The sequence below is a fragment of the Leguminivora glycinivorella genome, chromosome 25, assembly GCF_023078275.1.
Source record: "Leguminivora glycinivorella isolate SPB_JAAS2020 chromosome 25, LegGlyc_1.1, whole genome shotgun sequence".
NCBI lineage: Eukaryota > Metazoa > Arthropoda > Insecta > Lepidoptera > Tortricidae > Leguminivora > Leguminivora glycinivorella.
In genome coordinates this window covers 7,173,421-7,200,370 of record NC_062995.1, presented here as the reverse complement: position 1 = coordinate 7,200,370, position 26,950 = coordinate 7,173,421, and the positions used below count along the sequence as shown (strand labels likewise).

At 38.5% G+C, this 26,950-nt stretch overlaps 2 protein-coding genes across 3 annotated transcripts in view; one reads left to right on the top strand and one right to left on the bottom strand.

Moving 5' to 3' along the window:
• The window catches only part of LOC125239190 (solute carrier family 2, facilitated glucose transporter member 1-like), a 41,196-nt gene extending 31,484 nt beyond the window's left edge, over positions 1-9,712 (top strand). Inside the window, exons 7-12 of the mRNA XM_048146706.1 lie at positions 1,477-1,535; positions 2,014-2,215; positions 2,863-3,002; positions 5,694-5,796; positions 6,778-6,878; positions 9,437-9,712. Of these exons, the coding sequence (XP_048002663.1) occupies positions 1,477-1,535; positions 2,014-2,215; positions 2,863-3,002; positions 5,694-5,796; positions 6,778-6,878; positions 9,437-9,574 (743 nt within the window). The 3' untranslated portion in view covers positions 9,575-9,712. The remainder of the gene's footprint in view (positions 1-1,476; positions 1,536-2,013; positions 2,216-2,862; positions 3,003-5,693; positions 5,797-6,777; positions 6,879-9,436) is intronic.
• A 3,821-nt stretch (positions 9,713-13,533) lies between these two features.
• LOC125239262 (exopolyphosphatase PRUNE1) lies at positions 13,534-25,456 on the bottom strand. 2 transcript variants are annotated; one of them, XM_048146793.1, is made up of 8 exons: positions 25,321-25,456; positions 23,821-24,092; positions 21,757-21,924; positions 20,140-20,267; positions 18,499-18,619; positions 16,644-16,773; positions 15,012-15,164; positions 13,534-14,016 (listed from the first exon to the last, which is right to left on the bottom strand). In XM_048146793.1, exons 1-8 carry the CDS (start codon positions 25,354-25,356, stop codon positions 13,861-13,863), a joined length of 1,164 nt encoding a protein of 387 aa, XP_048002750.1. In that variant the 5' UTR covers positions 25,357-25,456; the 3' UTR covers positions 13,534-13,860. The 2 variants fall into 2 exon arrangements, with proteins under 2 accessions (XP_048002750.1, XP_048002751.1); XM_048146794.1 differs by lacking the exon at positions 23,821-24,092 and adding an exon at positions 22,959-23,227.
• Positions 25,457-26,950: the final 1,494 nt, after the last annotated feature.

The window sequence follows — 26,950 nt, the reverse complement described above, 5'->3', positions numbered from 1 at the left end:
AACTGTTATCGCACTAGGGATGTTACTCTGTCGACATACAACACTGACGATATTCGATTTAACGACTGTCGATATTATTTTCGGCTTACACTTATTAATGGATGGACAGGATTCCATGTGGATGAGATCCTAAAACCTTCGTCCCGATTGAAAGTCCTTTCCACGGAACGCCATTTCTACAGTAGAAAAGTGCGTGAAGCCATTGAAATCAAAAAACATCGCAATTTCAATCGGGACGAAGGTTTTAGGATCTCATCCACATGGAATCCTGTCATTAATAAGTGTAAGCCGAAAATAATATCGACAGTCGTTAAATCGAATATCGTCAGTGTTGTATGTCGACAGAGTAACATCCCTAGTGCGATAACAGTTCAAGTTGATAATCAAAACCAAGTGCGGGTAGTTCGAAAAACTCGCGCGGCTGTCAGAAGGTGTTGATGTCATTTCAAGCCAGTCTTCTCCGAGACCACGGGGACAACGCCGTCCTTGAAACGTTGGAGGTCAGTTTAATATGTAGTTATACGCGATTAAGTCCCGGTTTTTAAAAATAATTAATAGTATTGTCAACAGTATTTACCACCATACTAAAATCATGTCTCATGAATATTTTTTTTTAAAGTTACATATCGGCCGTCTACTCTTTTCATGCCCGCAAATTACATTTTCTCAAACATGCAATGAAATATTGTCTTTACGTTCCTTAAAATGGGCTGGGAAGTATCGCTTTTTGGGCGCAACAACTCGAGAGGACTGTAAAGGGATTTCATATTATTTTTAGGCCTAGGCCTGCAAAGTAACTTTTTTTTATAAAATATTGTCCTTTAGAGCATTTTTTTTTTATTTCATTGTATGTTTGAGAAAAGCACTATACATGCCTCGGCGTGAAAACGGATTCCCGATATATAGCCACTTGGCCGGAAATCCTCATTTTCCCGGCCTCTGATGTAATGTACTATATTGTTAAGAATAGCGTCCGCCAACCTTTACACCATATTCGCTGTGTCTGGTGTTGGTTTACTCAAAATGTGTATAAAGGCGCCAACGTACTAAAATACTAAAATCATGTCTTATGAATAATTATTTATTTGAATTGTTCTTTGTAACTTATAATTTAAGATGATTTTCGCGGTTATGTAGTTATTTGTAAATCAATATCCTAAAAACTGAATACTTCCACTCAGTTTTTTAGTTAAGATTTCATTCCATTAGATTAAATTTATACTTAAGGCCCATTTAGACGGTACGAGAACTCGCATACGAGTTTTATTACATTGCGGTATTTGAAGGCTGTGCAAAATTATATGTACCCTCAACAGCCCGTAATGTATCTAAAATCGCATGCGAGTTCGCACGCCGTCTACATCAGGCCTTATTGCTGACACTAGTGGCAATATTTCCCGAGACAACACAGCATTAATTGTCATCCATGTCACATTGACATGTTTGTTTGATTGATGTTTTTCTTTATATTTTCAGCTCTAAATTGGCTAAGGGGTGACGTAGCTGTTCACGGCGAAATGGAAGAAATGCACCAGGTCAGTGTAAAGTCTGGCTCAGTCGGTAGTGACCCTGCCTGCTGAGCCGCGGTCCCAGGTTCGAATCCCGGTAAGGGCATTTATTTGTGTGATGAGCACAGATATTTGTTCCTGAGTCATGGATGTTTTCTATGTATATAAGTATGTATTTATCTATTTAAGTATGTATATCGTCGCTTAGCACCCATAGTACAAGCTTTGCTTAGTTTGGGGTTAAGTTGATCTGTGTAAGGTGTCCCCCAATATTTATTTATTAAAAATTTATTTATTTATTAAAGTAAAAACTACCACATTGTCGCTTACCATAAGGCCAAAATTAGCTCGAACCTTCTCACTAATAACGTTTTACAGTTTAACTGACAATATGAAGTCGACTCAAGTCTCAAATCGCGTAACATTATCGAAAAACCTGACACAAAAATATTGCCAGTAACATTGGCAGTATTTCCCACATTGACACAACAATTGTCATTTCCAGGAGGCGGAAAAGAACAAAGTGAGCAAGAAAGTCACACTCCGCGAGCTCTTCGGCAACCGCCAGCTAAGGCAACCGCTCCTCATCGCCATGACAGTCATGGTTGCCCAGCAGTTGTCTGGCATAAACGCTGTTATGTTCTATTCTACTGACATCTTCTCTCAGGCTAGCCTTAAGCCTCCTTATTCACAGTATGCTACTTTGGGTAAGCTGATTTATTATCAGGGGGTTATTATTTATAAAAATGTAGTTTTGTCCCTTTCTTTCGTGATGACTAATGTATCTGTGAGAAAGGAACAAAACACTTTTTGACTAATCAGTTCAGTAACTTTTTTATGAATAAGATGGTAAATGCATAATACTTATCTTTTTTTTTCTATATTTGAAATCACTATAAGTGATTTCAAATAAAATGTTAGTTGCTTGTAAGATAACTTTATACTTAATGTAACTATAGTCACAGACAGTAGACCCCTCTCAATGTGACCAAGTTTAACCCACTAAGGGCCACTTGCACCAACGAAAATGCAGGGTTAACCCACTATTTTCGTTGGTGCAAGTGCTTTAATGTATTATTTATAATATTTATCTATGTTAAGCAGAGCATTGTTACTAAGCATATTATTAACAGTGATGTTATATTATTATATATTCGCTACCGTCACGTCAACCCTCAGACGGGCTTTGATTGTTGCTTGTCGTAAAACGACCAAACTTCAAATTTTCTCACTCAGCAGCGACGGTATCGATTATTTACGAAATGCTATATTTAAATTGAAATTCGCTTATAAGATTGTAAACTTGCCATACGATAAATAAATACGAGTAAATAACTTGATGACTTTTTCACAGGCACAGGAGCCATGAACGTTCTGATGACCGTAGTGAGCTTGGTATTGGTGGAGATAGCTGGCAGGAAGACGCTACTCCTCGTCGGGTTTAGCGGCATGTTCATCAGCTCTGTATTGTTACTAGCGGCAATGTTACATGTGGTAAGTATTATGGGGAATATTGCTGACAATTCTACTAAACCACTTATACTCCACTTCGGGTTTAGCGGCATGTTTATCAGCTCTGTATTGTTATTAGCTGCAATGTTATATGTGGTAATTGATTTAGATTTATTTATTTCATAATATAAATTATTCTAAGTTAATCTATGCGAATGTATATTCTGATCGTCAAGGAATAGTAATGTATTCTGGGGAATATTGCTGGCAATTTTACTGAAGATGGACAGTGAGCTTCATACTTGTGAAGATTGATATGTGTGTAGGTATGTGTTTACTTTAGCGGCTTGTTCATCAGCTCAGTCTTGTTATTAGCGGCAATGTTGTGGTAAGTATTGTGGGAAATATTGCTGACAATTTTACTGAAGTTGCCGATGACTGTTTGGTTTGTACTGGTGACTGATAACTGGTGTGTGTTGCATAGTGACGTGATTATCAGGTCTATCTTGGTACCTAATAAAGACAATGCTACATGTGGTATTGAGGAAAATATTGCTGACAATTTTACTAATGCGCCCGCGTAGCCGAATGGCGCAAACGCTTACGAAACGAAATGCTAGTAGATATCTATCTCTATCGCTCTTGCATATTGGCGCGACAGAACCAGACTACCCTTCGAGGCGTTTCGTTTTCGTTTCGCGTCGGAGAAATGCCATTCGGCTACGGGGCGTGGCTAAAATGTATGTTGTCAAAGTTACAATCTTACAATAGTACGTTTTGTGGGTAATATTCAATAAAAAAAAAATATTGCTGACAATATAAAGTTACTGACAGTAACATTGTCACTTAAACTCACTTTGTTATTGCCGTTCTATACATACATACATACTCGTACATACAATCACGCCTGTATCCCATGAAGGGGTAGGCAGAGCACATGAAACTACTCAAGTTTCAGTGCCACTCTTGGCAAATAAGGCATTGAAAGAAAACGAAACTGACATTGCAGTGACAGGTTGCCAGCCTCTCGTCTACGCCACAATTTAACCCATATCCCACAGTCGCCTTCTACGACACCCACGGGAAGAAAGGGGGTGGTGAAATTCTTAACCCGTCACCACACGGGCAACCCGGGGCCGTTCTATACGCCGCATTTTGTTAACCCTACAAAAATCTAAGCGTGTTATGAGTTATGATGTATCTATCACGAGTGCCTAATATCTGTTGGGGAAAACTACTTGACAAATGAAATACCTCTCTCTACATGCACAAATCAACGTAAACTTATCCTTCAACAACAGGGATGACGACTACATAAAAAATGGCATTCTGCTTAGTCCGTCACTTAGATCGTCCAAAAATACTGAACACATATTTTTCGCTTTTTATAATTAATGAAAAATACAAAGATATAGAGCATCAAAGTTCCGGAGTGGGGGCTTGTGACGTGACTTCTAAGTAAAAATTGTACCAAGGCGTGACGTCACGCGAAACTTCGACGCACTGTACCGTCGTCATTTTTCGTTTACGAGAAAAAATCCGAATCCGCACGAAGCGCTTTGCTTCTTCTTTTCTTATGCGAACTGCCAAGGAGTGAAATTCCTTGCTGGCGGCTATATTTCCGAGCTCATATAACCTGGCAACCTTCAAATCAAGAGTGAACAGGCATCTTCTGGGCGAGCTCACTCCATCGTAGGCCGCGTCTTTGCCTTTGGCTAGTCTGTGGCCAAGAGTAAGCCCATTTATAATAATTAATTAAAAAAGAAAAAATACGTGTCTCATGGCCCCTGTACACACATGGCCAACGGTTCCACCAGCCCTTTGTGAAACCCCTTGGCCAAGATAAGAGCCGCTGTTTACACATTGGCGAACCAATCACTTGGCATTGGCTCTTCATGAAAGATGGACGTGGAATGAAAAAATCTAGGAAATTCTTGGTCATAGACGTTGTCAGAAAAAAAATATTAAAAAATAATAACCCCGTAGTAAAATTAAATTATTTGCAATATTAACAATTTTTTGAATATTCTGATAAGAACATTTATCTTTTTTAGGAAATACATTAAACATTTGCAAGGTTATTTTATTTCCTAAAATCTACACTATTATTGGCATAGATAAACTTATTATTTTCGTAAATATATCACTACTGTCCTCTCTGACGGCTGACGACCAACTGAATGAAGCGCCAACGTGTAAACGCAGTTGGCCATTGGCGCCAAGATCCTTTGATGTGTGGACAAAAAACCGACACGAATCGGTTGGCCGGCAAGCGCAAGCGCCAACTGCCAACTTACGGCCAAGTAGCCCTCTACACACATGGCCAAGGGGGTTGGTGGAACTGTTGGCCATGTGTGTACAGCGGCCATAAAATTCTTTGATAATCTAATTAACTGACGGACTAATTAAATAAATAATATATGATCAAACGAGCTTCGCAAGCGAAGTTCGATCGATATAAAATAAGCGTGCAATATGTTGCCAGTAGATTAAATAAACTACAATATGTAGGTAAACTTAATAATTATATCTTCCAATGAAGCGAGGAAATATAAAATAAAAATAAATACTTAAATAAATAAGTCGTCTCGCCTATTATGTTTGTGTTTATGTGCAATAAACCAATTTTTATCTTATCTTTTTATCTTTATGAAATCTTATAGCTTGCTGTTTTAGAAGATTTATAAACTAGTTTTGAATGCATATATATTGTCAATAATCTTATTGTTGCAGACGTCAATCGCATGGATGCCGTACGCGTGCATCGCTTTGGTGATTCTCTTCGTGGTCATGTTCGCCGTGGGACCCGGCTCCATACCCTGGTTCCTTGTCACTGGTACGTCATAGAACCATACAACATAACCTCCTCGGTTCCCAAAAGGGGTAGGCAGAGCACATGAAACTGCTCAAGTTTCATTGCCACTTTTAACAATATACTGAAATTAGCTTCTCATTATACTGAAATTAGCTTATTTTTAAGAATTGTCAATTTATTATGAAGTCGAGTTGGGACCCTTGGGACGTCACGGCCAACTTATCTCTATCCAACTCATTAAGTAGATATTGGATTTAATAATTTCCAAAAATGTTTCTTTATATTATTTTATTTTAAGTAGGTACCTTACCTAGCAGTGGCGGCTGGTGAACATTTCTGCTAGGCAACACTGAGCAAAAAGAAACCTTTCTTTACATTAGGTACTAGTAATCCATTTTAGACAAGCCGGTGGGAATCGGCAAATTCCCTATTAGGTATGGCGATACAATTTTGTCCATAAGTAGTAGGCTTGTGTCGTTCACGAACTATGAACTGTTAGGAATAAAATCCCATCAATGACCGAAATGAACTGAATCTTACCGTGGTCTGAGAATCGGTCTTTGCTCATTTAGTTCAGTATAGGATCGGCGAGCGCGAGCGGTTGGGATCGAGAACGAATGTGTGACTGCGCCGACCGAGAGCGATAGCTACTTAGCAGAGCAACAAAAAAAGTCAAGTTTTCATATTAAACTTCGGTTACTTACAACCTTTCGGCCCGGAATGTTACTATCTGTGGACTATTCGTATCATTTTGACACTATTCGGTCCCATTCGTTCTGATCTTTCCGACCGCAGTGGTCGCTGGTCTGGCTGAAGTAAATGAGCAAAAGACCTAAAAGAGCGAACTAGTTCGTGGGAGCGATTGAACGAGATCGGAGCGCTCCGATCAACGAACGAAACGGCACAAGCCTAAAAGTAGTGTAAAAGTGTCCTATTTGAGTAGTATTTGAGCTCAATGTATAAAACAGACATTCGGATGATAATGATGACGAATGCTTTCAGAGCTGTTCAACCAATCGTCGAGGCCTGCGGCTGCGTCAGTGGCTGTCACAGTCAACTGGGCGGCCAACTTCCTAGTTGGCCTCACTTTCCTCCCACTTCAAGTAAGTACGAGCAGTAGCACCAAATGCGTATTGTCCCAGATCTGTAAGTTCACATCTTTGACACATTTGTTTTGAAGTATTGCGATGTGGCTAAGACGTATCGTTTGCCAAATCTAGCGATTAATTACGAATTGGTTGAATCGATTAGGCCCTATGTACAGTCAACCAATTGGAACCCTAGGCCACTGTACAACCATGTCAAAATGACAAGCAGTAAGAGATTTCTTACAATCTGAAACGTCACTATGACATAGTTCTACAGTGGCCTAGGGTTCCAATTGGTTAACTGCACATTGTCCCAGATCTGTAAGTTCACATTTTTGACACATTTATTTTGAAGTATTGCGATGTGGCTAAGACGTATCGTTTGCCAAATCTAGCGATTAATTACGAATTGGTTGAATCGATTAGGCCCTATGTACAAGGAGGCGCTTAAACAAATATACGATTTCTATCAACTTACTGAAATGTCATTTGAATCGAAATGACAAAGTTTGCCACAGCACTAGTTTAAAAATAAAAATGAATGATAAATGACATAATAAGTAAATCCTGCGTTATAAATGAATATCGTAAAATACTCACTAACGAAGATCCGCAAAAATGTAACATGTGTTAGATTGTTTTGACGACCGGTCTGGCGCAGTCGGTAGTGACCCTGCCTGCTACGCCGTGGTCCCGGGTTCGAATCCCGGTAAGGGCATTTATTTGTGTGATGAGCACAGATATTTGTTCCTGAGTCATGGATGTTTTCTATGTATATAAGTATTTATATATTATATATATCGTTGTCTGAGTACCCACAACACAAGCCTTCATGAGCTTACCGTGGGCCTCAGTCAATCTGTGTAAGAATGTCCTGTAATATTTATTTATTTATTTATTATTTATTTATTTATTTATTATCTTTAAAGTAAGCGAAATATTGTTTTTAAGTACCTACTTGATTTTTACAAATATTATTACAGGATTTTATTTAAAATTTCATTAAGTCCCGCGAGTTTACGTTTTGTGGACGCTGTCATGTGTCAAAAATGTGAACTTACAGCTCCGGGACAATAACTCCGTATAGATAGACAGATAGTCTAAGAAAAAACCTACCTCGGACCCATCAAGAAGTATAGTCCTCAAGATGGCGCTACGCTACGCCTTTCGTTGGTTCTCAGCAAGATGGCTCTAATATTAATATTTGACAATTTTAACTTATATCAAGTTAAGAATTAAGTATAAGCCATATTGTCAAAACTGAGGTTTAAATGTTTTCATCCTTGGTCGAGATAACAGTCTATGCACTGTGACTAAACATTTTTCACAGTAATTCTCTATAGGTAGGTATATATTCGATCCTATGTGATATTAGATGTCCACCAATCAGTTTGGTTAGACTCAGTCTTTATAAGCCGACTTACTTAAATCTATACTGGTGGATAAATGTTACTACAAAATAGCAGATTTTTTAGATGATGACACAATGTAGTTTTATAGTACTTCTGATCATAAATATTATAAATAAGCAAACTGTATAATTATTAGTATATAGTTAGTACCTAAGTGACACATTTGTACTTTGCTACACCCTCAGGGTCCATGTATGTAATACATATCGTCACTACTTTTAAAAAAACGTGTATCTTCGTCTGTCAATGAAAAGAAAATTGTAGTAAGTATGTATGGAATGCATATAGACTTACTGCGTTTTAACTTTGAGGAACAGCGTGAGATACGAGATTTTTTAAAAGTAGTGACGATATGTGTGGTATGCAAATGAATTCTCTATTCTATTCTCTATGTTGCACCGTGTATACTTAATGGTTAGTAATTAACGAAATGATATGTATTCCTAAATATGTAACCACATATTGTTCTATATCACTAGGAAATAATTTATTCAGAGACCATATTCTCAAATCCACAACGCAGGCTTCGTCAACTGAATACAAAATCCGTTATTAGCTACAAGCTTCGTCAAAAAGTAAGACAATGGAAAATCCGCAACATGCATCGTCAATAAACTAAACCTAAAAGTACATACTTAAAAAAAAACACACACACACACACACACACACACACACCTACAACTCAAAAACACCCTGCAAGTCGCCACCAACAGGCAGCGTGCCCAAAAAGCTGGCCGCATTGCCTCGCTGAATGGCGATGCTTATTCTCTGGTGTTCTATATTAGGCTCCCCACAGACAGTCTTAAAAATTCATAATCTTAAAAAAAACTTGTATGCAATCTGACAGTTCAGATCTGTCAGTGTCTTGTCAGTGTCAGTTTGAACTGTCAGATTGCATACAAGTTTTTTTTAAGATTATGAATTTTTAAGACTGTCTGTGGGGAGCCTTAAACATGTAAAATAGGGTAACTCACGTAAAATTGTCGAAGATCGCTCGACATGTTTCGCTCCGTAACGGGGAGCATTTTCATCGAGCACGCGCGATGTCCATGGTATCCCGACTATTTTACGTGAGTTACCCGATTTTACATGTTTAATATTATGTCATGTCAGTGTCTTTACATTTTAGTCTATTTCATTAATAAACTCCATCTTTTCCAGTTGGTGATAAAAGCGTACGTGTTCGTAATTTTCGCGATCTTCCAACTTCTATTCATCATCTTTATCAGCATGAAGGTTCCAGAAACGAAGAACAAGACCGTTGAAGAGGTCACCGCCATGTTTAGGCAACAACTGTGATTTGACAAATAGCGTTTAAAAACTTAAAACTTAACACATTCACTGCCAGGGGATCAATTTTTGAATTTAGAACGCACGAATTCGCCGTTCGAAAGCCTGTGGAAAACGACGTAATGCTATTTTTGAAAAAGGACGGCTAGTCATTTAAAACTAGTGGTAATGACCACTCGTTTTCGATTCTGTTAGTAGAATTTAAATCGCTAGTAGTGGAGATATTATTGAACGAATTTCACGAAATCGAATGGCCGAGATTCAAAAATCGGCCCCCAGGAACCCGCCTGGTGGGCGCTCGTGAACTTTGCTCAGATGCCGGACAACCCGCTAGGCGGGTAGACGCTATACTATAACGGTTATACAACTATCGGCTACTCGAGCAGTGCGCCATTTTTTGTCTGGCAGTAAATGTGTTAATTCAATGGCTAAAGTAAGACAAATCCCACAATAACATTGTTCAACCCTTTGGATTGTCAAAATGCAAGGTCAGTTAGTCTTTAGCGGACCTGTTTTTTTTTTCGGATAGGATCTTGCTACAGTTATTGAGTTCTAGGTACTATTGTAATTGATCTTTTCTAGCCAATGTAAAATAATTAAACAAAAAAGTAGTTATTGTTAAGAGTGGGTCATTAATAGGTAAGTAATAAACCTATTTAGGCACTGGTCCCACCGCCAGCTATGAGCTATCGGCTATAAAAACGAACAAAAAATAAGAACTCCCGTGCAAATAAAATTAAGAGACACGGCGATTTTGATAACTAACCGCTTGGCGAGTAACTATAAACATCGCCGTGTCTCTTTTATTTGCACGGGAGTGATTATCCTTCGTTCGTTTTTATAGCCGATAGCTCATAGCTTAATAGCTCGCGGTGGGACCAGTGCCTTAGTAATCAATAACTGTAACAGACACCATATGTGAAAAAAAATCTCAATTATACTGTTATCTACCCTGTTTCTAATGGAACTTAAATGTTAAATAACGAAAAGTATTTTTTTTTTTTTGGTATGAGAATTGGGATTTTAGAGGGAACCTCTATCCTATCCGCAAATCGGACGCCGTGATGTCCCGGAGAGACATCACGGGGAGACCCGGAGGGACATCACGGGGAGACCCGGAGGGACATCACGGGGAGAATAGTCATTTATTTGTCCGTTATTTTTAAATGCCGGAGATATTATTGTATGTGTACATCGGTTGAATGATAGACAGATATGAATGAACCGACCTACTACGGGTACCGATGTTCAGAAATTGCCGGTATCTATCTCTTTTCTTCCAATTAAAAAATTAATTAGAGTGACAGAGAAAGATGTCCGCGATATGTGAATTTAGGTGTTTGTGGTAAGCATTTAGAGTAAAATAATAAGTAATAGGTAACGATCACATTTTGCAAAGTAGATTTATAATTTAGTTAAGAGATTATCGACATAATTTAAGCGATCAAATATACTTACTTATTTAATAAACTCAAATAGGTATGTATCCATAAGTGTTGTTCATAACCTAACCACAAAATTCTAATTTTGAAAAAAAAAAACCCCGACATAGTGGACCGATTTTCATGAAACATGGCTAAAAACACTCCCGACTAACTCGGCTTTCAAACAAAAAAAATCAAATCTAAAACGGTTCATCCGTTCGGGAGCTACGATGCCACAGACAGACACACACACACAGACAGACGGACAGACACGTCAAACTAACACCCCGTCGTTTTTGCGTCGGGGGTTAAAAAGTAATGAACAAAATGGACTGTTAAGTATATGTATAGTCCAGTGACGATATAGTTGACAAACCAACTTCTCTTCAAATTCGCGGCAGAGTTAGTTTAGGCTCCTTCTAAAATATAGATTCTAAACGCTTAATAGAATGTAAGCGGTGCTTTATTAAATATAGTTTTGACAATCTTGTTATGATATTTTGAATACATATTTTATGTAATATTTTTGTTTTATTTCCATCTCAGCTGTCAGAAAGCGATGATAGCCCTGTTTTATACGGTCCTGGGCCATTTTTTGTTGTCCATCCCACTTTTTTTGTAACATGGTTATTTTTTACGCGATTCATACTGAGAATCGAGAGCTCTTTCGATCCTGATAGGAGAAAAAAAATGTCCCAAGATTTCCATATTCCATTTTTTCGAACCTTCCATTCCGTTACCGCCATACAAAATGTATGAAAAAATGGTAACGGAATGGGAAAAAAACCTTGGGACACTTTTTTTCTCCTATTAGGATTGAAAGAGCTCGCGATTCTGAGTGGAAAACACATAAAAATGCCAAATCCAAAAAAAAGTGAGGTGGACAACTTTGAAAAAAAAAATGGCCCTCCTGAATCGCATTCTTATCTTAACACATTTACTATTTAAAATGGCGCACTACATCAGAAGCTGGTCGTAATTTAACACTTTCGCTACCAAGAACCCGACTGTCGGGCACACCGCTCGTAGAAGCGTAGCCGATTACATGGGTTTCCCCGTATGTAGCGAAAATGTCGTAGCGCCGCGTAGAGCCCGGTTTCGAAAGTGTTAAAACCGCCTGCTTGTATAGCGAGAACTCGCACAGCGGGTTCTCCGGCATTTGAGCAAATTTTACGAGTGCCCACCAGTCGGGTTCTTGGCGTCGAACGTGTTAATCTTTTAAGTTTTATAACATCCTATGAACTTCATTTTTAGGGTTCCGTAGTCAACTAGGAACCCTTATAGTTTCGCCATGTCTGTCTGTCCGTCCGTCCGTCCGTCCGTCCGTCCGTCCGTCCGCGGATAATCTCAGTAACCGTAAGCACTAGAAAGCTGAAATTTGGTACCAATATGTATATCAATCACGCCAACAAAGTGCAAAAATAAAAAATGGAAAAAAATGTTTTATTAGGGTGGGTCCCCCTACATGTAAAGTGGGGGCTGATATTTTTTTTCATTCCAACCCCAACGTGTGATATATTGTTGGATAGGTATTTAAAAATGAATAAGGGTTTACTAAGATCGATTTTTGATAATATTAATATTTTCGGAAATAATCGCTCCTAAAGGAAAAAAATGTGCGTCCCCCTCCCTCTAACTTTTGAACCATATGTTTAAAAAATATGAAAAAAATCACAAAAGTAGAACTTTATAAAGACTTTCTAGGAAAATTGTTTTGAACTTGATAGGTTCAGTAGTTTTTGAGAAAAATACGAAAAACTACGGAACCCTACACTGAGCGTGGCCCGACACGCTCTTGGCCGGTTTTTAAGGTTTTAATTTACATACATACATACAATCACGCCTGTATCCCATAAAGGGGTAAGCAGAGCACATGAAACTACTAAAGTCTCAGTGTCACTCTTGGCTAAGAGGTTGAAAGGAAACGAAAATTGTGACATTTCAGTGACAGGTTGCCAGCCTCTCGCCTACGCCACGATAGTACTCTTTATTATACTGTGCTTACGCCACAATTTAACCCAATTCCTACAGTCGACTTCTACGACAACCACGGGAAGACAGGGGGTGGTGAAATTCTTAACCCGGCACCACATGGCCGGTTTTAACGGTTGACCTGAAATACATCTGAAATATTTGACTGCTGTCAAGAGGGCGCTGTTATTTTGATGTATGCGGTAACAGTTCAGTATAGTATGAAGAAAATAGTTCTAATAAAATTCCGCTAGATGGCGCGTAGTCATATATTTCTGGACATCGGGCTTTTGCAAGTTTATAAAATGTCGCGTGTGTGTAGGCGAGAGGCTGGCAACCTGTCACTGCAATGTCACAGTTTCGTTTTCTTTCAACCCCTTATTTGCCAGGAGTGGCACTGAAGCTTTAGTATTTTCATGTGTTCTGCCTACCCCTTTATGGGATACAGGCGTGATTGTATGTATGCTGTATGTATGTATAAAATGTAGAATTGTAGATAATAAAAAAAATCAAGAGGCTCACTCGGTAAAGTTTGGGTAAGTATCTCATTGACTGAATAAATGAATGAAAAAGTAGAATTTTAACGTTTATTCAGATAAAAGTAACTAGATGAATATAACATAACGATACGACTTAGGCGCTTAGTGATATTTTTCTCATTTAAATACATTTTAGTTCACTCTTAAATATTAAATAATAATCTGCGTAATTTGATACAAAAAAAACTAGCGCGTATCATAGCGACATCTAGCGAGTAAATTATTTACTTAATCCAAAAAATGGAGCAAATACGTCAGAAACCTGCTCTAGAACCCGCCTAGCGGGTTATCCGGCATCAGAGCAAGGTTCGCGACCGCCCACCAGACGGGTATTTTAATTGGTTGCGAAAGTGTTAAAATTTCATGGATTTTGTAAAAACGCATTGATAGCCGGTATGTACTGTTTCCTAGACGCACCTAAGTACAGCTGGTTGAAGTAATAAGTGTTGGGGTATTGGAGATCTGTTGGTGTTAGTTGTAGAGATGGCGCGCTCCAGTCTTGGAGAAATTGGGCTAGCTGGAACCAAAAATACATGATTTCATGAAATAAACATAGCAATACAAACACATTTAATAGCTAAACACTGTATAATATTTAATTATAGTTTACCACGAAATGGCAATTTCCTCTGAGACCAGGTGGAAACAGTCGAAAGGGATAGTGCCACGCATTAGATAGGGACAACGCTGTTTCTGATTCCTATACCAACCAGCTTAAAAGCTTAAAAGCTGGTTGGTACAGGAATGTTTTTATTCAATTGATGAATTTTTGACTACTTTAGATATAATTAATAGACTAGGACAATTGTAATTTGAAATTAGTTTAAGTATGACATATTGTTTTTTTTTTTTTAATTATAAATGGGCTTACTCTTGACCACAGACTAGCCAAAGGCAAAGACGTGGCCTACGATGGAGTGAGCTCGCCCAGAAGATGCCTGTTCACTCTTGATTTGAAGGTTGCCGGGTTATATGAGCTCGGAAATATAGCCGCCGGCAAGGAATTCCACTCCTTGGCAGTGCGCATAAGAAAAGAAGAAGCAAAGCGCTTCGTGCGGATTCGTAGAATATCCATATTAAATATTTATTAGCTTGGGAATTATAAGAATTGACATGTACCTACAAATTTTAGTCTCGCTTAGAAAACTAGAGTTGTATATATTATGTTTGTGTTTTTGCATGCCAGCTGCTGGTGAAATATGCATGTCCTAAATTATATTAAGTCCACCTTGTGTACCATAAAAAAAAAACACTCGATTCGACCTTGTTTTCGGTCCTTCTTGTACGTTAGTACCTACTATTATTTATTCTGTGCAGTAAAATACTCCGCCATTTATAAAAAACTGTTTACCAAAAACTTAAGGGACTTCACATACATTAACTAAGAAGCAAAAAAAAATCATACCCGCCCAGCGGGTTCTCCAGCAATTGAGAAAAGTTCATGAGTACCCACCAGGCGGGTTCTTGGTGTCGAACGTGTTAAATTATATTTCTTTACTTGTAAATACTCACTTTGGCAGTTTTATCTGGCTCGCTCCCACATATAGCGGCGTCTCGCTTCAATCCATTCTGCAGACTCATCCCAAGCAGTAGCGCTAAGGAGCACCCACTAGATAATAGGGCTTCGGGGACGGCCTGCAGGGCTCCGGGCTTGGACAAGAATTCCTGTGATAGATACGGTAAATTAAACACATATCCATACTTAATATTATAAATGGGAAACGTGTGTTTGTTTGCCCGTCTTTCACGGCAAAACGGAGCGATGAATTGACGTGATTTTTTAAGTGGAGATACTTGAAGGGATGGAGAGTGACATAGGCTACTTTTTGTCTCTTTCTAACGCGAGCGAAGCCGCGGGCAAAACCTAGTAATATTATAAATAGGAAAGATGTGTATTTGTTTGCCCGTCTTTCACGGCAAAACGGAGCGATGAATTGACGTGATTTTTTAAGTGTAGTTGAAAGGATGGAGAGTGACATAGGCTACTTTTTGTCTCTTTTTGACCCTCTACTTCTCTAAAATGGGGGGTAGAAGTTTGTATAATTTAACCAGGCAAAAGTCAGTTCTCGATATTCGCTACGTGCACGACAGTGACGCGCTCTAGCGACCGTACTTATAAAATTACTCTTTTTTTTAAATTATAAACGGGCTTACTCTTGGCCACAGACTAAGAAGCGCTGGTAACCTAGTGGTAAGTACGTGCGACTTTCGTTCCGGAGGTCGCGGGTTCGAACCCCGGCTCGCACCATGAGTTTTTCGGAACTTATGTGCGAAATGTCATTTGATATTTTGCTAGTCGCTTTTCGGTGAAGGAAAACATCGTGAGGAAACCGGACTAATTCCAGTAAGGTTACGCTTCGGGTTGGAAGGTCACATGGCAGTCGTTTTCGTAAAAACTAGTGCCTACGCCAAATCTTGGGATTAGTTGTCAAAGCGGACCTCAGGCTCCCACGAGCCGTGGCAAATGCCGGGATAACGCAAGGGGGATGATAACTCTTGGCCACAGACTACTCTTATTCAAAAACTAAAAAAAAACACGTTTTCATAAAACAGTTCCTTTTTTTGGTCGAGTGAACGGGACAACGCTATAGCACTGTCTCTGTCCTTTCGCTCAATCTGAACTGAATACGGTGAGCCTGGCTCCAAATAGAAAGATAATGACAATGCTTCATCCTCCTTGCGTTATCCCGCGGCATTTGCCACGGCTCATAGGAGCCTGGGGTCCGCTTTGACAACTAATCCCAAGATTTAGCGTAGGCACTAGTTTTTACGAAAGCGACTGCCATCTGACCTTCCAACCCGGAGGGTAAATTAGAACTTATTGGAATTAGTCCGGTTTCCTCACTATGTTTTCCTTCACCGAAAAGTGACTGGCAAATATCACCCAGACCTTCGGAACGAAAATCGCACGTACTTACCGCTAAAGCACACCTCAGACACTGGCGATCAAATCAAATATATGAAAGAGGCGCGTTCCTAGCACACAGTCTAAGCTCGTGTAGCGTACCATGCTTGTGTGAGTGAGATATGACAGGCCGAGAGGGGGTGGGTGGCAATTTCAGCGGGGAACGGGAGTGGCCATACGATAGTACTCTTTATTATACTGTGGCTACCAGCGCTTCAAAAGGTAATGACTATGCTTACCTCCACTAATATAGGAAAGCTAGGCACATACACCTCCTTTACAATTTTGACGTCCTTCTTGAGAAGCTGGGCCGCCGTGAGACGGGAGACATTTGTCCGGGCCTCTAGCAAGTGTGATAGCTTGTTTTCTCTGCAAAAAAAATTTAACCCTTTTATGGCGTCCTTTACCTGAGTTGTGCCGATACGGGTTCAGCGTGAGGTATCGCAAGCACGGATTCAGATAAGGGTAGATGGAGATAGTGTTATAGTATGAATTTTCTGAGATGGTTTTTTTTGGTTTTTGCCGTAATCTGTTAAACAAACGCCTTTGTTTGTATTATTCACGGCGGCTAGCTCCCGTTTGAACGGCACGCGCTAAAGTCTCAGTATAGTTAAAAAGCAACCATCATGATAGCAATAAGGTTGAAATTTATGAAACAGTTCGCAGTATGCAGGTAACTTTTTTCGAAGATGACAAAAAGTGTTATCTCCAAAACGGCTTTTTATGGATTTGAACCTTATTACTATCAAGATAGTTGCTTTTTAACTACACTGAGCCTTTAGCGCGTGCCGTTCAAACGGGACCAGCCGCCGTGAATAATAGAATTGAGGCTTTTGTTTAACAGATTACGACATAAGCCAAAAATCATCTCAGAAAATTCATACTATTGTATAACTAGATTAGACAGTTGTAATATTGATAAGATTTAGCTATAAGTAGTCTGTGAGGTTCTGAATAAAGCAGTTACTAAGTAGCACTCTCGTTAAACCTTTGAACGCTGAAGAGCGCTAAAAGGGTTGTTCTCTGTCGTGCCTGAGACGCTAACGATGATTCTTATGGGGGCGTAGCTTGATAAATTTGGGTTACGGCCCAGCCACGACATTGGTCTAAGCGCGACAGCGGTGAGCGGCAGCCATACGTGCGAATGAAAAGTCCCATCGCTGTGTCTCGCTCTAATGTATGGCCGCCGCTCACCGCTGTCGCGCTTAGACCAATGTCGTGGCTGAGCCGTTAGAGAGACTTTCAAGCGTCTGGTATAGTATGAATTTTTTGAGATGGTTTTTTGGCTTTTGCCGTAATCTGTTAAACACAAGCCTTTGTTTTTATTATTCACGGCGGCTAGCTCCCGTCTCCGGCGCACGCGCTATAGTCTCAGTGTAGTTAAAAAGGAAATATTATAATAGTAATAAGGCAAAAATTCATACTATAACAGTTACGGCCGACGAAGATGGTCAAGAAATGATACCTAACACTATCATAAAAATAACACACATAAAAATCAGGGTTGAGAATTTAAAGAAAGTATTTGAAAAAAAAACGTGTAGCAAACAAACGCCGTCGGGCCGAACTAGGTAATACACTGTGTTTTTTTTGTTTTCCGTTAAATCGCGTCGTTAGGTTTATTATCAGGAACCATCCTGTATATCAGTTTTAGTTAAATTCGCGAAAAAAAAATTTTTCATCATTTTCATACATAATAAATGAATTTATTAGTGTGAGGGACCCTTAATAATATCATTCAAGTTAGTGTCAAGTGATTGACGGCACATGTCAAAAAATAATAATATTAGGAATTGGTAACGTGTTCAGTAATTACCTTTATTTTTTTAGTAACTCAATAACCGTAAGAGTTAAGACGCTAGTTTCTTAGAGAAATTAATTGTATTTGATCTAAAGAACCTTCCCTTAAAGTTAACGGAATTCAATAAAAACAGGGTGTATATTACAGACCTTAATCGTCGATACTAACTCTACATTACCCCAAAGTTTCATCCTTGAGAAAATGAGGAAGTTCTGGCGGCCCTGGAATCTTGCTTTATAAGGATCAACTTGTAAAATGTTTTGGTAAGTAATCATGACAATTTAAACACATACCTTTCTGCTTCTGGATTCTCTATTTTCAGAATTCCTTCCAGAAACTTCACTATTTCCAAATCGTGCAGCGTGCCCTTTTTCACTTCTTTAGAAAAGTTCACTGTGTCGAGTATTATTGTGGCTGAAACAGAAAAATTCTGAAAAATACTTTTTCTACTCCCGAACTGTTATTCGTCATTTACAGGGTCGTGCATAGATCTTTAAAACCCTACATAAAAGTATATTCCCCAAAGCCAGCGTCCGCCGGCTTTCCACGCAACGCGCAGTATCGAAAAAACTGAAAACGCATTGTTTGGCTCTGTAACCATGGCAACGCATTATAACGATACTGCGCGCGTCGCGGGAAGGCTTTGGGCAGCTGAGCAGACAGTGCAAACCTTTGCGTCAAAATACAGGAAACAGTGTGAATTTCACGAAAGTTATTCAAGAAAACTATTAAAAACTTCTCGCCGGAAGATCAGCGCTGACCCTGTGGTTAGCATTACGCTGAGGCGGGACCATTTCGTAGTAAACAATTCTATCAATGTGTTTTCTTTTTCTTTGTTTTTAATTATTATTTTTTCTTTTAACTTTTGAATGTGCTTGTATTGTTTTATATGTGTATGTTGTTTATCACGAATAAATGATTGGATTTGGAAAAACTAAGTGCATGGTCGTAAAAAAGTATTGTATGCAACGGTGTTTAACTGAGTCAAAAAATACTCGGGGCTTCTTAATAACAATTTTCGGCTTCGCCTCAAATTGTTACCCACGCCACTCGTCTTTTTTGACCTCCTTTAAACGCCTGTTGCATAAAATACTGTAAGGAAATTGCCCATGTTTGCTTTAATTTGATGAGGTTAATAACCTCAGAGCATATTTTAATACTAGAACAAGCCGCCGGAGGACCTGGACGTGTCGCAGTCGTTAGCTCATTGAGCATACAGTTATCCTTGTGTGTGTGCGTGATGACACGACTCGCTGGTCCTTCACATGTATGAATATTCTGAGATGGTTTTTTTGGCTTTAGCCGTAATCTAATATTAAACAAAAGCCTTTGTTTCTATTATTCATGGCGGCTAGCTCCCATTTAAACGGCACGCGCTAGTCTCAGTGTAGTTAAAAAGCAACTATCATGATAGCAATAAGGTTCAAATTTATGAAACAGTTCGCAGTATGCAGGTAACTTTTTTAGAAGATGACAAAACGTGTTATCTCCGAAAGGGCTTATGGATTTGAACCTTACACACAGACATGGAAATGATGCGCGTGTATTGCGCAACAGCCCAATAGGAGCGTTCATCTAAAAGTGTGTGTGTGTGTGTTTAAGAAGATTCCATCCAAATCGCCCATCATGTCCGATCTCTTTCCTTCATATATCCGTGTAAATATAGTCATCCGGTAAATGTTTTTCTTCAATTTAAATACTATATTTTATGAAATAAAACTATAGAAACGGATTAAATCGCGTATAATGAATTTACAATTCATCCCGACGTTTCGTTTCGACGTTCGTGGTCAACGCTGTAAAGTGTTCGAAACGTCGATTCATTATACGCGATTTAATCCGTTTCCATACTTTTATTTCATGAGTAACTATCGCGGTAACCGAAGACAATATTATATTATATTTTTTTCTGAATTTCCGTAATACCTACTTACAGTGCAGTAGCTGTGTGCATATCGTGTTGGATTCGAAGAACTCCGTCTTTTTTGCCATCACTGCCGACATGTCAATGATCCTCTGAGCGACTAACGTGCAACATGATCCCACTGCTTCTATTGTAGACCTGCAAAACATATACACACTAGCTTTCCCCGCGGCTTCGCTCGCATTAGAAAGAGACAAAAAGTAGCCTATGTCACTCTCCATCCCTTAAACTATCTCCACCTAAAAAATCAGGTCAAGTCGTCGCTCCATTCGCCGTGAAAGACGGACAAACAAACAGACACACACACTTTCCCATTTATAATATTAGTATGGATGGATTGAAAATATTTCAACTCGCGATATCTTAAAGGGCACTACGAGTCCTTGTAAAGATTACTCATATGAGAAATAATGTCGACCTCAGCAGCTGTGACCTGGGTCACACCTCGGACACTGGCGATCAAATATATGAAAGAGGCGCGTTCCTAGCACACAGTCTAAGCGTACTATGCTTGTATGAGTGAGATATGACAGGTCGACTGTTCGCGTTTTTGACAGGCGGTAACTGTGAGGTAACCGCGAGGGGGTGGGCGGCACTTTCAGCGGGGAGAGGGAGTGGCCATACTGTACGATAGTATCGATAGTACTCTTTATTATACTGTGCCTGGGTGGCCGAGCGGAAACAGGCATCTGCCGCGATTGCAGAGTACGCTGGTTCGATTCCAGCCTCAGGCACTGCAGGCTTTGGTCACTTTTTCTTTCATATGTGTAATTTATTTCGGTGACATCATGATATTTCAATACATAAATAATAATAATAAATAAATATTACAGGACATTCTTACACATATTGACTGAGTCCCACGGTAAGCTCAAGAAGGCTTGTGTTGCAGGTACTCAGACAACGATATATATATAATATACAAATACATATACATAGAAAACATCCATGACTCAGGAGCAAATATCTGTGCTCATCACACAAATCATTAGCGTAGCGTAGTGACGCGCTACGCCAGACCGGTCGTCAAAACCGCCGCCGCGGTCGTCGGTCGGTCATTTTGGTAAATAAATATTTTTACTTTTTTACTTTTTTTTTTTTTTTTTTTTTTTTTTTTTTTTTTTTTTTTTTTAAATACATAAATTCAATATATTTGTAGGGGGTAGGGCATAGCGAATGATATTCCGTTTTGTGTGGTAGGGCACAGCACAGCGGATATCATCTCGCTCGAATCTAGAGCAGAGCCCAACTGGGGTAGTACCTCCGCCTTACAGAAGACCGCAGCCAAATAGCACTAGACCTTACTCATAGTGTTGTGTTCCTGCCGGTGAGTAAGGCTGCCAGAGCTCAACGAGGGTGCAGTGTGCTGACGACGGGAGGACCTACGGAACTAATTAGTACTGTCTATTGTCCTTTGAGTCGTCGGCAATCCGAACCCTCCTTGGAACTTGTACACTCATTTTTACTGTGTATTTAACACAGCAAAAGGGAATGTACAAGTTTCTAATGGGGTGGCAACGCGCATGTGACACTCTTTGAGTTGCAGGCATCCATAGGTTACGGTGACCGCTTTCCATCAGGCGGGCCGTACGCTTGTTTGCCACCGACGTAGTATAAAAAAAATTACCTCGTATCATCTCTGTAGGTCCACTCCGACTTGTCTATGGGTCTATGGTCTATGATCTCAGTCACGTATGGAGCTAGGAACTTGTCTTTGACAGCTAATGTATGATGGTCTACTAAGACAACATTGGTCTTAGTTTTCGTTATTAATTCTTGTAGATTGTAGTCGTTTCTGAAAAAGTCAAAATCAAAATCAAAAATATTTTATTGTATAAACATGGGTACATAAAGATCTTAGGTAATGTTGTAAGTAGAAATTAATTAGATATTTTATAGGGTTGTAAATAGAAAAAAAAAACAAATGATTTTTTTTTTCAGAATTATGAAAAAAAACATGTTTTTTATTTTCAGATGAACAAATAATTCGACATTAACGGTTTTTCGTGAGTTGTAACGTGTTTCAATAACAATAACGTACGTTTTAATTCGATTAACATTCAGTATACAAATGTTTATTGGGGAATCCCCGATGAGGCGTGCAGCGTGGAGAGGCGGTGGTGTTGCCAACAGTACCAACTACAGATTTCGTAAATGTTATTTTTATAAGACCAGAAATTAAAGTTATTTGATTAAATTCGTTTAATAGTTAACATTAAGTCTAAAAAACCGTATAAAAGTATTAACTGTTTTGCAAATTTAGAGATTTCAAAAAAAACATACTCCAGAAAAAAAAACTGTTTTTTTTCATGTTTTTTTTTCAAGCCAGAAAAAACCGTTGTTTTGCAACCCTAGTATTTTATTATAATATGAATAAGTAAATATGTAAATATTTTAATTTAGATTTTAGATGGTATTAATTTAGTGGTAGGCATAGAGGAATAAGTTTAGTAAGAAAAAAGTTGTAACTCCATACATCAGTGAAAGCAAGTTATTTGTATGCCAGCGTCATTCACGCGTCTATCACGCGTCAATCTCGCGTCAAATAATTTTTAGCTAATATTACAATAGTCCCAATCAGTACTCTGTTTTCAATTCCTTTTGCTTGTAATATAAGTTGTAAAATGTTTTTAATAATACAAATACTGTTGGCACCTAGTGTCGAGTAGTGGTGTGCTGATAATTTACGCCATTTGACGCGTGATTGACGCGTGAATGACGCTAGATGTCACTATAAATAACCCGCATTTACGTTTAAGCGTTAAACGCCTCTATACACTAATTAATTATCCCTACAACATATTTTTAGTAATTTTCATGCCTACTCACCTAAAAACCAACACTTCCTTACTAACCCCACTCTCCCTTAAACAGAACTCCACCTCAGTTTTCAGTTCAAAATCTTCCCTATCAACATTAAGGACCGGTACACACAACAGGTCCTTAGCTCCCGGTGTAGGGCGTGTACACACCGTACACTTGATCTGGCTGTGTCGCCAGTTCAAAAAACTGGCATAGACTAGAGCGGACACCGCAGAGTCTAGATCGCAACTCTCATTACCTATGACTAGATTTAGGGCGGCATAGTTTTCTGATTTCTGTAAATTAAAAACAACAAGATTTTATTGTGTCTTTAGCTGTTTTTTGCACTGGCAACCAGCAATTATGTATAGTGTGGCAAGCCGTTTTCGTTAAAAAGAAAGGCAAAATTAGGAAATGTAGACTTAAAGGTTGTGTCAGGTCTACCAGTTGGGAACCTGGGATTACTCTGGGTCGGCCAGAGTAAAAAAATATCAATTTAGAGAATTGTAGTAAACAATTAGGTATTGAACATATGCTATTAACTACGTAAGTGTGAAGCTATGATACCGCTACAACTTTGAATATAAGAGCATTTTCAGAATTTGGGACCCCCCCAATTAGCATAAGTTAACAAAAATCTGTCAGTTTTGTGACGATAATTAACCTTGAAATTTCTATAAAAATATTGTTTTTGTATTAATTACCTAAACTTCAAGCGATAATCTACATTCAGAATGTGGAAAAAGTGAATTTTTAGACAGATTTTATGCTTAATTGTCGTCACAAAACTGACAGAGAGTTATTTTTTTTTAACAACTTACGCTAATTAGGTTTTCCCAAATTCTGAAAATGCCCATTAACTAGGTACATAAAAGCGTTCCACACTCACCGAAAAACTAACATTTCTTTGCAAATCCCATATTCATTTACACAATACTCCACTTCAGTTTTAATCTCAAAATCTTCTCTATTCAAATTCAAAATGGGTACGAATATCTGGTCCTTATGTCCAATTTTATCAGCTTTTTTACATATACCACACTTTAGTTGACCGAGTTGCCAGTGCAAAAACTTGGAATAGACTATGGAGGATACTGCGGAGTCTAAACTGCAATTTTCATTGCCTATTGTTAGATTTAAGGTAGAATAGTAGGTGGATCTCTGAAAGTGTAACTAAAGTGAGAAAAGTCTAAGTTGACAGCAATTATTAATAGCCCAAAACATTGCACAAATATTCAAACATCATAGTTTTACAAGTAACCAACATACTATTGAAAATTGACCAGCAGAAGTGGAGATGGACCGGCCATATGCTCAGAGACAAGCAGGAGAAATGGAGCCAAATCATAACGGATTGGTACCCTAGAGGTTGTATTAGGGGCTAGAAAAATCCCCGAATGAGATGGGAGGACGAACTGAAGCTTACAGTGGGCTCGAAGTGGAGAAGAGTGGCCCAGGATAGACGTTAATGGAAAGAGCTAGAGGAGGCCTTTGCCAAGCGGCACACTGAACTAAGAGACATTCTCTAATTCAGGAAAAAGGGGCTTAATAGATAGATAGATAGATAGATAGTTTTACAAGTAATTTCAAATAACACTTGAATGTGTTTTCACATTATTCAATCCGATGTTGAAAGGATGTCAAAGGCAAAAACAAAGATGGCACCTTGCCAGCGGCCATATTTCTGAGCTCATATAAGCTCATGTTACCACCTTCAAATCTAGGGTGAACAGGCATCTTCTGGGCGAGCTCACTCCATTGTAGGCCACGTTTTTTCCATTGACTAGTCTATGGCCAAGGGTAAGCCCATTTATAATAAAAATAAAAAAGGTGGAGTGTTTAATATATGGGATTTTGAACCTGACGATCATACATTCTATATCGGATTCTTCTACAACAGTGAGGCTGTCAAAATAGATGTTAGCTAATTTTGGTAAAAATATATTGAATTAAAAATCATGAAAAGTTAATGATTTTGTAAGTGCAGTCTGGTCAAAATAAGAATCTAAAAAAATAACTAAATACTTCATTTAAGAAAAAAAAAAATTCTAAGCTATTTTGTACACTTTATAATGTAAAATGAACTATGGATATTTTAAAGGTATAAACTATTACTGTAAAAAGTTATTCCTTCAATAATATCATTGTAATGTTTTTTTTTATTGCAAACCTAACCAAATTTTGCTAGTTGCTAGATAGCCGACTTTTCATGTAGTTTTAATATTTTGTGATCTTCCAACAAAAATACATCCAAAAGCATTTTAAATCAGAAATTTTGCACAAAATTTATATCCAGAAACTAACTTAAACAGTAATTAATTTCATTAACGTGTATAAAACTTGGTATTCCACATTTGTATATTTCGTAAATTACGATTCTAATACATACCAAATTCGAAACAGTTGTTGACAGGTATTCTTCCATCTTGATGGTCCAATAAAAACAACAATCAGGTATATTTGGGGATTAAAAGAACCAAAATCGTGTTTATAAAATCACTATACAATATCTGAGAAACGAGCTGTGTTTGACATAATTGACATTGACAGGTGTCATCGAGGTCGAGTCCTAGCTACTTTATGCCAAGAAATATTTTTTACAAACCAATTGCATAGAGTTTTCTGTCTATGACTTTGAGATTTTTTTTACAATAAAATTTAAATGTGTAAGGCCGGCAATAGACAGTCTTAAAATTCTTAAAAAAAATTGGTTGTCTGTAAAGTCGGTTTACGGACGGTAGTTTAACGTGATAACGTCAAACATTACAGTAGTATAGACAGGGGCGGTCAGAGTATAGCAAAAGGGGCCCGATTCTGGGACTTTTTTCACGTTTTTTTATTTATTTATTAAAAATACACAAAAGTTAACAGTATTTCACCAAAGCACTTATGTGGTAATATAATTATGTACATGTTAAATTGACATAAATAAAAGCAAACACACTTAAAAGTTAAACTATGGTTATTACATTAATCACCTAAGGAGTGTAGAGTCTATGAACCTTAAGAGTTTTCTGTAAAACACACCAACACTATCAGCAAATATGTCAATATCGTCTGTCTCCAACATGATGCGGTTAAGAGCAGCTCGGGCTCGAGCGGTGCGCCGGCCGCCGCGAACAGGCGCCGCCGCCGCCGCGCCGGCACCGCGCCCGGCATGCCAACCACCACATTCGCTCTTGGCACTTGCAGCCCCATTCTCTCAAGCACGGATGCGTCATCTACTCTATGGTGAAACAGTTGGCGGTAATGCATAATATGCAGCAGTTTCCGTCTGGTTTCTAGAGTTTGAAGACCAACCATTCCTGTTACGAATAGAGATGGATACATATATGGGTAATATCCGTACAGTCGTTTGTAAATGTGCCTACAGAACTTCCTCTGCACTCTTTCTAGCATAGTGTTTTGTTCTTATTAGAAAGAATGCATTAAAATAAGCATCTTTTATAAATTAAAGTTTTTTTTAAAACCTACTAATTTAGGAGTTAGAGTGGTGCAAAGTTGCAAAATTTTCCCGTAGCATTACTAAGGCGCCAGAGACAGAAAGCGATATCGACGGAGCCCCGCTTACAGAAACTGCACAGAATAGGAGGAGCCTTCGGCCGTTTGAAGATACCTAACGAACCTAACCTATACCTATATAAAAGTCGTCATTTTGTATCCTAGACCGTTTGCGAGACACGCGTTAATTTTATTAAAGTGCTAGTGCCATTTACTAATCTTAGAACCCTAATATCTCAGTAAATATTAATGGAGAAGAAAAAGTTTATATAACAAAACATCCTTATTTAAACGTGTTCTATATGATTTATCAATATTAACATAGGTTATATTGGTAAAAAAAATCATCGTAAATTTATTAAGTCTCTGGCGCCTTAGGAAATACTATGGGAAAATTCGCAACTTCGTACTGCTCTAACTCCTAAATAAGAAGGTTTTTCAAACAACTTCATTCTATAAAAGATGCTTATTTTAATGCAATCTTTCATGTTTCTAAATTACAAACACTCAAAAATAAT

What these genes read in the sequence shown, in the direction of transcription:
- LOC125239262 (XM_048146793.1), bottom strand. Translation starts at nt 25,356, where the DNA reads ATGGAAGAATACCTGTCAACAACTGTTTCGAATTTG. An exon ending in CAACAACTGTTTCGAATTTG is followed by an intron (nt 24,093 to 25,320) that starts GTATGTATTAGA and finishes TTACACTTTCAG; the next exon opens with AGATCCACCTACTATTCTAC. An exon ending in ATGCACACAGCTACTGCACT is followed by an intron (nt 18,620 to 20,139) that starts GTAAGTAGGTAT and finishes TTTCTGTTTCAG; the next exon opens with CCACAATAATACTCGACACA.